This window comes from Papio anubis, chromosome 13, assembly GCF_008728515.1.
Source record: "Papio anubis isolate 15944 chromosome 13, Panubis1.0, whole genome shotgun sequence".
Classification (NCBI taxonomy): domain Eukaryota; kingdom Metazoa; phylum Chordata; class Mammalia; order Primates; family Cercopithecidae; genus Papio; species Papio anubis.
In genome coordinates, this window is record NC_044988.1 from 85,918,078 (window position 1) to 85,931,677 (window position 13,600).

Consider the following 13,600-nt stretch of genomic DNA (forward strand, 5'->3'; position numbering starts at 1 on the left):
GGAGGGGCTAAAGAAAAAATTTGCCTTCCTAGGTGGGGTGGAGAGAGGGAGTTGGGGCTGGAGTGGGGCCAGAGAGAGGGAGAGAGGCCAAATTTCAAAAAAAAATAGGACCGAGAAACTGAGATACACTTACAGCAACATAAACTAAAATAATGAATAAAAAGACAAAAAAAGGAATGGTAGGGAGAATGACAGACAGACAAAGACAGGAAGCCATACAGAAAATACTTACATGGAGAGGGAATAAAAGACAAAGAGAAACAGGCAGAGACACAGAGAGGCACAGTAGTGCAAAATAGATGTGAGAGAGCTAGAAAAGCTGGAAGGGCAGAAGCTCAGGAGAAGGAGAGAGGGGATGAAAATAAATCCCATGACAGAGCTCATGAGCTAGAATCTCATGCACCTTGATTTTAAAGATGCTGACAGTGCAGAACAGGGAAGGAATCTGAACATTTAATCCAAGGTCCTAGAGGCAGAACTAATAGCAGGGCATGAGCCCAGATTCTCTGGTGGAGAGACTAGTCCTCCACTCTCCTGCCACCTGAATCCTTTAGAAGCATGGGTGCAGAATTTGGTGTCTGACTGTGCTTAACTACAACTTGGGCCATTCTGAGACCTCTCTCCTCTGCATCAATCCTCTCCTCTCATTCCATTTCTCCCAAAAGGATTCTGGATGGTCGTTCCTTCCAAGGATAGTGGGACTGCAACTTGCCTGATAAGGGCCAGTTCCTCCAGAGCTGTGCTTAGAAAAGACACTGATAACCAGGGATTGAGAAGAAGAGTCAGGGGAGAAGAAGAAAGTGGCTAACACTTCCTGCAGGCTGCCTACGTGCCAAGAATTCAGGTAAGCCTTATTTGTGGAGTTTTCAAAGTCAACCTTCTTCCTTACAACCCTTTGAGATAGGGACAATCATCAGCCTCTTTTTCCAGAGGTAGAAATTGTCTCATAGAGCAGTGAAAAACCTGCCTCGGGGCAGGTTATGAGCATGCGTCAGAATCAGGGTTCACACCCAGCCCTGCCTGTCCCCAAGGCCTGTGCTATTTCTACTGCCACACACAGTCTTTTTGGCTCAAGAGGAAGAAGAATTTGGGTAAAAAACGAGCAAGCAGAAAATGAGAATCCCTAAGAACTGACACTGGAACTATTTTAAAACTCCAGACCGGGCTGGTCAGACTCCATGGGAGGAGAGCCACCAATGGGATAAGAGACCGTTCCAAACAACACCCTGGTTCCTGGTCAGAGCGGCCTGGATCCCAGGGCCATTAACATCATCCATTTCAAAAATACATAAATAAAATAGAGAAGTGTTCAGAGTTAGAGATGACAAGCTCCTGACAAGCACATTTCCAGGACAGAGGAAGAAAGAATGTGCCATACTTTAAGAGGTGGAAAGGAGGGGTGGTGTCAGGCAGTGAGGAAAAGAAGGGGCAAAGGAAAGTGTTCATCACTTTTAAAGAATGTCAGCTGATTTGTCAGCTCTCAGTGTTAATTGCTTTCGGGATTCCGTAAAACATTTCATTGCTCTCTACATAATGGGGCTGCAGGATTCCAGCCCAGATGACATCAAGCCCCTACAGTGTCACCCAGAGACAGGGTTACTCCTTCTGTATTAGTGAATAGGAATCACCCAACAGGACACCATCCTTCTCTGCCAGATGCTGTATCTTCTATCATTTGGTAGATGGATGGGAGAAAGTTGAAATTATCACAAGGGCAACAACAGCAACATTGATAATAGCTGACACTTCTTAGGCTTCTACTGGAACCTCATCACTAGATAGCTTTTGTCCATGATCCCATCGAGTCCCCCTGGGGTCCCAGTGGGCCAAACACCATATTATCCACATTTTCAAAGAGAAGGAATTGGAGACTCAGAGGGTTAGGCAGCTCACTCAGTGTCACAGAGCTGATAAAGGACAGGGTCAGGATTTGAATCCAGGTCTGTGTGTCTTTAGTCTATAACCCTAAGGAGGGGAGAAACCGGAAGCCATCTATCAGAAAATCTTTTGAAAATGCCATTCACTTTCTTCACAGAATTATAGTTTTCAGAGTTAGAGAGGACTTAATCTCTCTTAATGTAGTCACATACTTGTGTTTCACTTCACACATGTCATTATCCCAGAGCCCAAGGTGTTGGTGAGTGCTTATTGATTAAGAGTGTCTAGAGTTGTGCTCTCAAAGTCAGATCCCAATCCCCCTACTCATCATGAGGATGGTGGTCATTCTTTAAGGCCTAAGGTACATCCTAAAACTTTAGTAAAATTTGCCCAGATGTCCCACTGGAAGACGTAGAATTGCATATTTACTTTGAGGATTTCATTCCTAGAACATTCACTGCCCCCCAAGTGACTTAAGATAAAGCTTTGGTCCCAACATCTCAGAGATAGTCGGTTGCAGAGTCAGGGGCAGAAGACTCAATTGCCAGCTTTTTTGACATTCTTGAGTTTGGTGACCCAACACATTGGTTGTTACCAAGGAGCCTGAATATATCAAGTGTTCAAAAGGGTGAGGAAGAGGGAGGGAGAGGAAGGGGAAGATGGGTTGTGTTTTGAGGTGAGCAAGGTTCACAGATTGTGGAGGGACTAACACTTATTGCGCACATGCTTGGAGATACCAAGCCAGGGTGTTTCTCGTTTAATTATCACACATTTCTACAAGGTGGGTTTTATTATTTGTTTTACAAAGGCTTTATAAGAGACTTAGGGGGTAAAGCAACTTATCTAAAGTCACTTAACTAAAAATGTCAAAGCCAGATTTGAATCCATAGTCTGTGGCCTTTCTCACAATCATTAGGTTATGTTATCTGAGGATAGGACTTCTGTCTTAGTCTCATTCATATCCACAGTGCTTAGCACAAGACCAAAACACAAGAAATACTCAGCAAATGTCTACTGAATAAGTAAATAAGTTATGAATCAGTGAACGAATGTGTGAATGAAGTAACTGATGAATGAATAAATTAATGTAATAAAGGAATATAAGAGCAGGTGAATAGATGGATAAGAGATGCATGAATGGAGGGAAAGAGGGAAGAAGGGCAAGAGGGAGGGATGAATGGAAAATAGATAAATCTTCGGGCAGATAGATAGTTAAATGGAGGAAAGAATGAATCCCTGAATGGCTAAATACAGTAATAAATAAATGAGTTGAATAACTGGTGAATAAAGCTCAACTTTGTAACAACTTCAGCTTTCTAAGTTGATAAGGGAAGTGGCCTATGGTTCCATAATGAGGGTACATAAGGAGAGTTGGTCTATGAAGCTCTATGTTATAGCTTATGATGGTTGCATCCAGATCTAAAAACAACACTCACTGAGGTAGGAAATAAAAAGTAACAAATGAGCTCCTTTTCTCTTCCAAGGCTAACAAATGAAGCTCAGAGTGACTATCTCTTGCATCTTCAGGAGTTTGAATGCAGTGACTCCAATATACTCTACAAAGGAGTGATAATTGCACTATTTTTAAAAGGCTAGCTGGATCTATTAATAAAAAGTATATATTAAATATATATCAGCATATATATCTCAGTATGCATATTTCAGTGTGTATGTGTCTATATATCAGATATACTAATCTAATATTTAAAGAGAAGAAAGGATACAAGAGGTAAAAGACCACTAGGCAGAGATCCCTGTCCCAACCATCCTTGATAACTTGGTCGGTGCTCTTGAGTAAACACTCTTCTCTCTCTGAGCTGCAGATTCCTAATCAGCAGAAGGAATGGTTTGAAATTTCTGGTCTCTCTGGGCACTTCAGCACTCACCTGGTGTGATTCTGTGATCCATTGTGGCATACTTCTCAAATGGACACTTCTAAACCTTAGAATCTCAAGTTGCACATATAGGCTAGCTAACAAAACATTTGGCTGGCCTGCACAGAATAACTCATGCCATTCCTCTTAGGCTTAAAATCATCCTGTCTGCTTCATGGTCCCCACACACCCAACACATCTTACTTGTAGAGACCGTCAGGCTCCAGACACTTGAAGATGACCGAGTAGATACTGACTTCAGGGACCTCTCCATGGCTTCGACCAGCTGCTACACAAGATGTGCCCAGGCCAGAGAGTAAGTCATCAGCAAAACTCAGGAATTCTCCTGGAGGGAGAAAAAGAAAGATGAACTCCTCAGCTCAGGCCATAGTGAGCACATGTTTTTGCTGTCATTCAAACCTATCAAATGTCTGGATACCATTATCAAGAAAAATAATGGATAGAAAAAGCAAAATATATGACAATGACACAGATTTGTATTTAGCCTTGATGACTCTTTGTTCATATTTATGCACAATTTTTTCATCCATCAAGTGGAAATACTAATACCTACCTTTATAAGATTGTAGCAAGGCTCAAATGAGGTAAATTATTGTGTAATAAAAATGCATGAAAAGGTAGCAAGGATATTATGCTTTTTTTTCTGTAACTACTCTGGCCTTGTCACTGCCATTCACTCCCTCTTAACTCCTTGAGCAAGACTCCTCTTTCTTAGAATTGTATTTTCCTTCTTTGTATAATGAAGGAACTGGACTAAAGATGTAAAATAATTTTCATGCCAATTTGCCAATATTGTGCATGGGTACTGGATTCATGGAGTGTTATACTGAGATGGACAGAGACCAGCTAAGGAGGAAAGAGTTCTGTGATTGATTAGTGATGAAGGTCATGGAACCTTCATCGTGTACCGGATGTACATGATGTCACGGAACCTTCACCATGTACAGGATGGAACAATGGGAGACTATGTGCCACATATTTGTAATCCTCAAACTCCATCACTTCTTTAATTTACTTTAAATCTAACCATTGGGTTTTAAGTAGTAGTGGAAGTTTACTAGAAACAGGACTAATAAAGAAGTCTAGGAAGTAAAGAAAACTAGAAAGAATAACTGAACATCTAGACTCTTGGGATCTAGTCTTAGTTCTGCTGAGAATTTGCTGTATAGTCATGGACAACTAAATCCTCATTTTTTTGTGCTTTAGTTTTCTCCTCTGCATGGTGAAGGTGCTAGAACCATTATTAGGATTCCTGAAAAAATAAAATAAAAATATAGATATGAACAAAAATTAAGTTATAAGGACAAACACTGCAGTACTATTTATACTAGCAAGAATGTGGAAACAGCTAAATGTCCAACTATATAGAAATGGCTATATCAATTGAGTTCAATGATGCAATAGGCTATTTTATAGTCATTAAAAATAATTTGTGGAAGAATATCAAAGGGTATTTATGACATAATGTGAAGTTAAAAAAACAGGTTACACTATTACAAAGTAATCTCATTTTTGTAGAAATTTTATATGCACATACATTTAAAAACATAAGGAAGAAAAAAACAAAAGTTTAAGAATGACTCTGGAGAGTGACATATGGGCACTTTTTCTATCTTATTTTTGTTTATCTCTATTTTAAAAATTATCTTCAATAAACATATATTGCTTTTGTAACCCATAAAAATATCAATAAAAATTACTTAAAAATAGATAAAGTAAATGGGCCAGACTAAATGGCCTCTAAGTTCCCCTCCAATTCTAAAATTGGATGATCGAGGAAAAAAACTGACATATGAGGTATTTTTGTACCACACAGTATAAAATGATATGAGGCCTCTCAACTGTTGTTTTCTTCTTTTCTTCTTGCCTGATAGAGAGTTCCTCAGAGCTCTATTCATGTACAACCCCAGTAATAAACCAGAAAAGGATGTCAGCTCCATTACATCCTCTCTACCTGGGATTAAGAACAAAACAATGTCATGAAACCATAAAACAACAACAGTGTTGGCTCGTGTTTCAGAAGACTAGGACTCACAGCAGCCTGGGGGTGCTTCTCTACCAAGGAACTGATTGAGCAGAATATACAGATCACTTCCTGTTGGTCTTTCAAACAAAAGTTTCATTCTTTATTTTTATTTATTTATTTTCTTTTTTTTTTTTTTTTTTTTTGAGACAGGGTCTCATTCTGTTGCCAAGTCTGGAGTGCAGTGGTGCAACCTCGGCTCATTGGAGCCTCTGCCCTACAGGCTCAAGAGGTCCTCCCACCTCAGCTTCCCAAATAGCTGGGACTATAGGCATGCACCACCACACCAGCTGACTTTTGTATTCTTTGTAGAGATGGGGTCTTACCCTGTTGCCCAGGCTGGTCTCAAACTCCTGAGCCTTGGCCTCCCAAAGTGCAGAGATTATAGGCATGAGCCACTGTGCCTGGCCCAAAAGTTTCATTCTTAAAGAAAAACAGTTTTAAAAAGAAGAGTTTCATTCTTCCTCTTACAAGTGAATCTTGCAAGACTTATCTGACTGAATTGGCCAGATGGACCTGGGATTCAGCCGAACAACAATTCTAGAAGGTATTTGCTCCTATAGTCCAATAGAACAGGTCTGATGGGTACTGTTTTTCGGTTTCCATTTTTCACAAAGATAATATATGGTTCATAGACTTGACATGTGGATGCTAGATTTAGGATCAAGTGTCTAAATCAGGGTAGTGTTGGCAACAGGCAATTTCAGCTGCTACTGCAAGACAGACCTGAGACTGAGTACTATTTCCACCATGGGTTGCACGTCCTTAAACTTCTCAATGTCTCCATTTTTCTTTTTGTTACAAGGAGTTGACAACACTCTCATGCATTTGGAGTCTACAAAGTAAAGCCAAGGGTCTAGAAAGAAACAAAGATGCCTAGAACCAGAGATTTGTCTGGAAAATGAAGACATGAATGAATCTTTTATTCAGCACAAATTTTGGCATCCCACACTTCTTCTGTAGGCTTCTTATATCAGGTTCTTTCACTGTACAACCAGAAACTAACAATATGTCCATTTCAAAAAATATCACAAATTCCAGAGCAATGTATGCGATAAAAAGTTAAAAAAAAAAAAAAAAAAAAAAAGGCAGGGGAGCGAGAAGACATGGGATTATTTGCTAGATGGAGTGAGGGTCTTATTTCACTTGGTTTCTCAGGATTCCAAGTCTGGCTACATGTGTTTGTTTTCTTTGAGCTTGGATCCATGTCTGTCTGCTTTTCAATTTGTTTCCAGATAGCCAATGAGAGAGTTGGATCTTCATGAGTGTATTCGTCATTCTCATAGTTCATAGCAATTCTTCATAGTTCTATGAAGAAATACTTGAGACTGGGCAACTCATAAAGAAAAGAGGTTTAATTGACTCACAGTTCTGCATGGCCTGAGGGGCCTCAGGAAACTTACAATCATGGCGGAAGGCACCTCTTCACAGGGTGGCAGGAGAGAGAATGAGTGCCCAGGGAAGGGGGAAAAAGCCCCATATAAAATCATCAGATCTCATGAGAGCTCACTTACTATCACGAGAACAGCATGGGGGAAGTGCCCCCATAATCTAATCAACTCCTACGAGGTCCCTCCCACGACACATGGGGATTATGGGAACTACAATTCAAGATGAGATTTGGTGAGGCTACAGCCAAACCATATCAATGAAGGAATTCAGTATGTTTGTGGCTTGTGTTAATTACCTGTCTTTAGATGAAAAAGGTTGACATTCATTTTCAAATGGGAATAGCTTTCCAGATATTTCTATGAATTTCAGTATAATTTGGACCATGGATACAAGCCCCATAAACATGTCAGGTCAATAAGATTGGCATGATTCTATGTTCTGAAAAATTCTAAGGTTTGCAGGTTTAATTCAAGTGAAGGAACTGGCTCACCTGCAGTATATGCAGTATAACTAATCATACCAAGATCATTATAAGGATATTTAGTGCTCAGTTCTAGTCACAACTGTATGAATAATCATCTTCAAATGAAAAAGTTAAAAGGAAGGCAACTGACATCTAGTACATACTTTTCTTTTTTCCATTTAATCCTCACAGCAATCTAACAAGTTAGATTTTATCATCCCCATGGTAAAGCTGAGGTTAATGTTGCAGTTAAAAAGGAAGAGAGCTGAGATTAGAACCCCTATTTTTTCAGTTCCAAAGACATATCTTTTCTTTTATACTATGCTGCCTCCTAGAGAAAGTTTGAAAATGATAGTATCAGAAAGGGAGGTTTCTCAATGCTATTCAATTTGCAATTGAATTCCTGCCACTCTCTTAGCTTGAGGAATGAGACAATAAAAGAAATGGTCCCTGACCTTCTACAGCTTGTAATCTGACAACAGGAAGGGTTGTTAAATACAAGAACAAACCTATAAAGTAAATTGTAAGATTGCTTTTTTTGGCACTGGATTTCAGAAGGTTTAAATGCAACTTAGATGAAGACAGGTGAATGAAGTAATCCCCCAGTGTTCTTCCTCACCCAGTGGAGGGGGTACTAAGAAAGGCCTGGGGGCTTCTCTATGCACAAATGCAAATCAATGCAATTCAACACATGTATTGTGGTTCCACAATATAACATACTCTGCATCTGGCAACCATACAACTGAATGAGCAATAATATACAGAGCAGTGGTTAAGAGCCTGGGCTTTAAGTTTACTCTGCCTAGGATTAAATCCTAGTACTCCTTCACTTACTGCTTGTCTTGGACAAGCTCCTTAACTCTGTACATCTATATTCTTATATGTAAAATGAGGAGAATCATAGTATCTAACTTGCAGAGTTGCAAACATCATATAAAATACTGTATCCTGGAAAACAGTAAGAGCTTAAAATGTGTATTAACTATCACCGTTTTTGTTTTTCTTATTCTTTTTTTATTTTTCTTTTTTGAGAAAGAGTCTTTCTCTGTCACCCAGGCTGGAGTGCAATGGCATGATCTCGGCTCACTGCAACTTCCACCTCCCGGGTTCAAGCAATTTTCCCACCTCAGCCTCCCAAGTAGCTGGGATTATAGGCGCCCACCACCATGCCTGGCTAATTTTTGTATTTTTAGTAGAGACAGGGTTTCACCATGTTGGCCATTCTGGTCTTGAACTGACCTCAGGTGATCTGCCCGCCTCAGCCTCCCAAAGTGCTGGGATTACAGGCATGAGCCACCATGAACAGCCTTGTTTTTCTTATTCTTGTTTTCAACATAACAGAGTAGAGATAAGGACTCTTAAAGATATATTTTTATCCAAGCTTCTGCTTTTACAGGTGACAAAACTGAAGCTCAGAGAAGGAATGTGACAGGTCCATGCCCATACACTCAACAGAAGGAGATTTGGAACAAAAACTTTGTGTCTTGACTCCTGGCATCTAGGAGATAACTTGTATCAGCCAACCTATGAGATAAAATCACTGAGAATTGAAAATCTCTCAAAGCTAACACAGGAGCCCTTCCTCCCCAATTTCTGACCACTTTATTCAACATGAATGTGACATACAGTCCCTGGGCAATTACTACGCACCAGACACTGTGCTAGGTACATAATTCCTCCTTGCCATCTTCTTAAGCCTGGAATTTCTGAGAAAGACACAAAGTCTCCAAGAGATAGGAGCTTAGTATGTTTCTAATATATCATATATTTTAACAGTGGTTTGCAGATTATAACATAGAGAACTCCAGGGGCAAGGATGAACACTAACAGGAGAGAGATTGGGGCCAGTCTTCCACATACTCACACTGACCTTCAACTAGATCAACTCTAGTTTGATCTCTTTTATATACCAATGGTCCATGTTTTTATTTAGTTTTTTACAAAACTGTTTATAAAAGTTGGTTTTAAAGTTTCAGTGCTTAAAGTGTTTGAATTCCAGAACTGTGCTATATTCTCTGAGAGAAATACAGAGGCTTGGGAATGCTACACCTTAATTCAAGGATTTGCAGCTACTCAGGGGCAGAATCCAGAATCAAGCCCATTGTCTTGCATCTGAGCCCCATGCACCTTTCACTAGGACACTCTACCTGGGAGGTCTCTGTTCCCACCTCCCTGGTACCTTGTTAGGGTTTTATGGTAGAACCCTCCTAGAACCCAGGCTGCTGCCTCTGCCTCACCCAAGTTCGTCCAAGTCTCTAACATTCTTTTCCTGTTTTTCTTTCCTTGAAAACAGATAGGGAGTTGGGAGTCGCTGTACAGGAATGTGCCTGTTCCCCATTACAGCTCTTCTGGGGCTGTAACCCGAGTGGGCTGGGGCCAGACCCCCACACATTTCTTTATCCACTCAGACTCTAGCCTTGCTCTCATTACCTTCTGCAGAAAATGTTAATCATGATTCTGCTGCAGCTTCAGAATCAACCCGACAAAGCATGGATCAATTTTTCTAGAGGCCCCACTTTCTATCCCTCAATTCCCTCTCCCTTTCCTTTCAGCAGTCCCTCAAACCTTCTCCTTGTTTCCCCCCTCTCTCTCTTTCTCCCCTCACCCTCTTGCTTCTGAATGAGTTGAGGTCACAGTCAAAGCTGGCCACAAGAGCAAATTGAAAACAGGTTGGGAGAAAAGCAGCAAAGAAATTACAGAATGGAAGGAGCAGTGGGAGTAGGGAGATGTGGGGGTGGGGACAGCTAGCCTTTTAGCCCAGGTGAGGAGAAAGGTCCCCAGCTCAGGGCTCCACACTCTTTTCGGGAAACACCAAGTGGATTTAGGAGTCACCATTCTGGGCCTGGCCTCTCTAACCTGCAGATGCTCTTTGTCATGGTGCCCAGGGAGAGGCACGGCTCTCTCTGCATTTCCTTTACTTGGGCAACTGTAGACATTCATTATGAGAACGTGTCAGGGACAAAATGCATCTTTGAGGGCCTCACACCTATCAGCTGCAGTTGGTTTGTTTCTTCTGAAACATGGTGTTATTTTAAATCTGAAGAAGCAGTGTGTAGTGATCCTCACCTTTACTGTAATGGCAGTAGGAGGTAGTGGAAAGACAGTGGGTTTTGGGGAGCAGATGTCACCTAGTTTTGAAGCCAGGCCTACCACTTATGAACTATATTATGTAGAGATGGATGACTAAACTCTCAGAGACTGCTTCTTCATCTGAAAAGAAGATGATCCTATCCATTTCGGAGAGTCAGGTAAGGATTGAGTAAGATAATATTTATAATATGTCTGATATATGAATAGCTTACAAATGTTACTGCTCCCCTCATCCCTGCTCCCTCAGGTCTGAATAATTTGTCTGATGGCAAAATTTTTAGTTATCACACTCAGTCGCTTTTAGGTGCATTACATCATATCTAACTCCCTAAAATCTTCCTGTTTTTTTTTGCAAAAAGAAGTCATTTTGGATGGAAGGAAGGAATGAAATAAGAATTAAAGAAAGAAAGGAAGCAAAAGGAGAGGAAATGAAAATGTTATTTGGCTTTTATTACACGGCATCAACAATGCTAGACATTTTTACTTATATTGTCTTGGTTAAATATTCAAAACAATCCATCTTGCTTAAAATTCGATAAAACCTAATGAATTCAGTGAATTGTGCTTTTGCAGATGAGGAAACAGTTTCATCTGTAAATAACTTTCTCACAAAAATCTACCTAGGAATGGCAGACTAAAGGCTGAAGTCAGGACATTTAGTACCCAAAGTCTGTGCCTTTCCTACTACACATTTCCCTCCAGACTGCGAGATGCCTGGGGCAGGAATTTTGTTTCAGTCACCCCTGTGTTACTAGTATCCAGCATAGGGCTGATGACGCAGCTATTTACTGAATGCTGTGACACTGAATTTCAGTGGTTGAAGCCTGGATCTGCTCCCATTTACTCAACATCAGCACCTGGCATTAGAACTCTCTCTTGGGATAGCCAGGCTGCCTCCTGCATAACCTTTCAGGAGTAAATAGGACACAAATAATACAGGAAAGGAGGAAATGACGTAAAGATAAGGGCTCCAAAAAAGGCAACAGTGATCTAGCAAATACCTACTGAGAGTTCCCGTGTGCCAGGCATCGTGCTGAGTCTTCAGGCTCATCCTTATGCTTGCCCTCTAGTGGACATCTGCTGGTTTGACTGGCTATAAAGGCACGCCTCTTTCTACCAATAGCACCTGTTTTCCTTCGGGGAACCAGCTCTCCCCCAATCTCAGTGTAAACAATTTAGGTAGAGCTAAGGACCCTTCTATCCTTCAGAGACTGGCACGTGATCAATAGCCAGACATTTCATGTCAAAGGCCAAAAAGACAAGTGACCTAGGCTTAATCAATCAGACTAACTCCAGGAACAGACACCAACCAAGTCCTGATGACATTATTTGAAGCCTTGGACCCAGTTGTGCCTGAGGTCTACATCTACCCTTGGGTATTTCAGATACATGAGTTACTATTTTTCCATTTTTGCTACTTTCCATTTGTTTTCTGTTCCTTGCAATCAGGAGTCCTCTCAGATACAAATCCTATGAGGTATGTTTTATGATTGCCATTTTATAAATGAAAAAATAATGCTCACAGATCTAAATCAAGTTGTCCAAAGTCATACTCTATCTAAACAAGAAGGCTGGAATTCAAATACAAAGCTGTCATACTCCAAAATCTGAGCCTTTCCTATCATAAAACGCTGCCTAGGGTGAGGGATATAAAGACTACTAATCAACAAGAATTCATGGGATATCTCCAGTGTCCTGCTTCCTCCAGCCCCTTCCTCCTCACTGCCTGAGCTCCTTTCCTCACTCACTCATTCCAGCCATGCTGACGTTCTTCCTCCTCCTCTAACGTGCCAAACGTACTCCCACCACAGGGCTTTTGCACCTGTGGTTTCCATGGAGCCCTCTTCCCCTTGTCATTGTATGGCTTACTCTCTCTCCTTTCCCAAATCCTTGCTCAAATGTCACTTGCTCAGAAAGGCCTTCTCTGGCCACTCGGTCTACAGGAGCATTCACTATCACCCTTTACCCTCTTTACTCATTTATCTTTACAAAATTTATCACTCTCTTTCATATATTGATGGATTGATATATTGCCTGTATCCCCTGCTGTAAGCCCTGTGAGTAAGAGAATTTGTTCACTTAGAATGGTGCCTGTACACAGCAGGTTTTCCATAAATATTTATATAGTGAGTGAATGTATCTGCTGTGTGCTGCAAACTGAGCTGATTGCTGGGAGCACAATCATAAAGAACACTTTCGTTTTAATTCCCTGGAAAGCAGAGCTTAAGAACAATGGCTTGGGTGCAAAAGGTTTATTTGGGAAGTGATTCCAGGGAGCAGGCAAGGGGTAAAGGGCAGAGTAAGACAGGGAAGAGAAAAAGTCAATATAAAGGCACATCTTCAAGTTTGCTGCTGTACAAGATGGGACCTAATTCTTCAGGAACCTTTTAAGGAGGGAACAAGATACCCCCCAGAATTGTCTGGCTGGAAGTCGGGGAGATGGAGCACTTATCTACCAGTTCCTGATTCCCATTGGTTGAGTCCTGTTTTAGTCTATTCTCATGCTGCAATTAAAGACATATCTGAGACTGGGTAATTTATAAGAAAAAGAGGTTTAATGAACTCACAGTTCCACATGGCTGGGGAGGCCTCAACATCATGGTGGAAAGCAAAGGAGGAGCAAAGACACACCTTACATGGTGGCAAGCAAGAGAGCTTGTGCAGGGGAACTGCCCTTTATAAAACCACCAGATCCTTTGAGAATTATTCACTATCATGAGAACAGCATGGGTAAAACCTGCCTCCATGATTCAATTACCTCCCACCAGGGTCCCTCCCATGACACATGGGGATTATGGGAACTACAATTCAAGATGAGATTCGGTTGGGGAAACAGCCAAACCATATCAAGTCCCTCAC

At 41.0% G+C, this 13,600-nt stretch overlaps 1 protein-coding gene across 6 annotated transcripts in view; it reads right to left on the reverse strand.

The window, feature by feature from the left end:
* Window positions 1-13,600, reverse strand: part of ASTN2 (astrotactin 2) — a 1,032,132-nt gene that overhangs the window by 56,738 nt on the left and 961,794 nt on the right. For all 6 annotated transcript variants that reach the window (XM_017949334.2, XM_017949333.2, XM_017949331.2 and 3 more), the window contains one exon: window positions 3,957-4,098. In XM_017949334.2, the coding sequence (XP_017804823.2) occupies window positions 3,957-4,098 (142 nt within the window). The remainder of the gene's footprint in view (window positions 1-3,956; window positions 4,099-13,600) is intronic.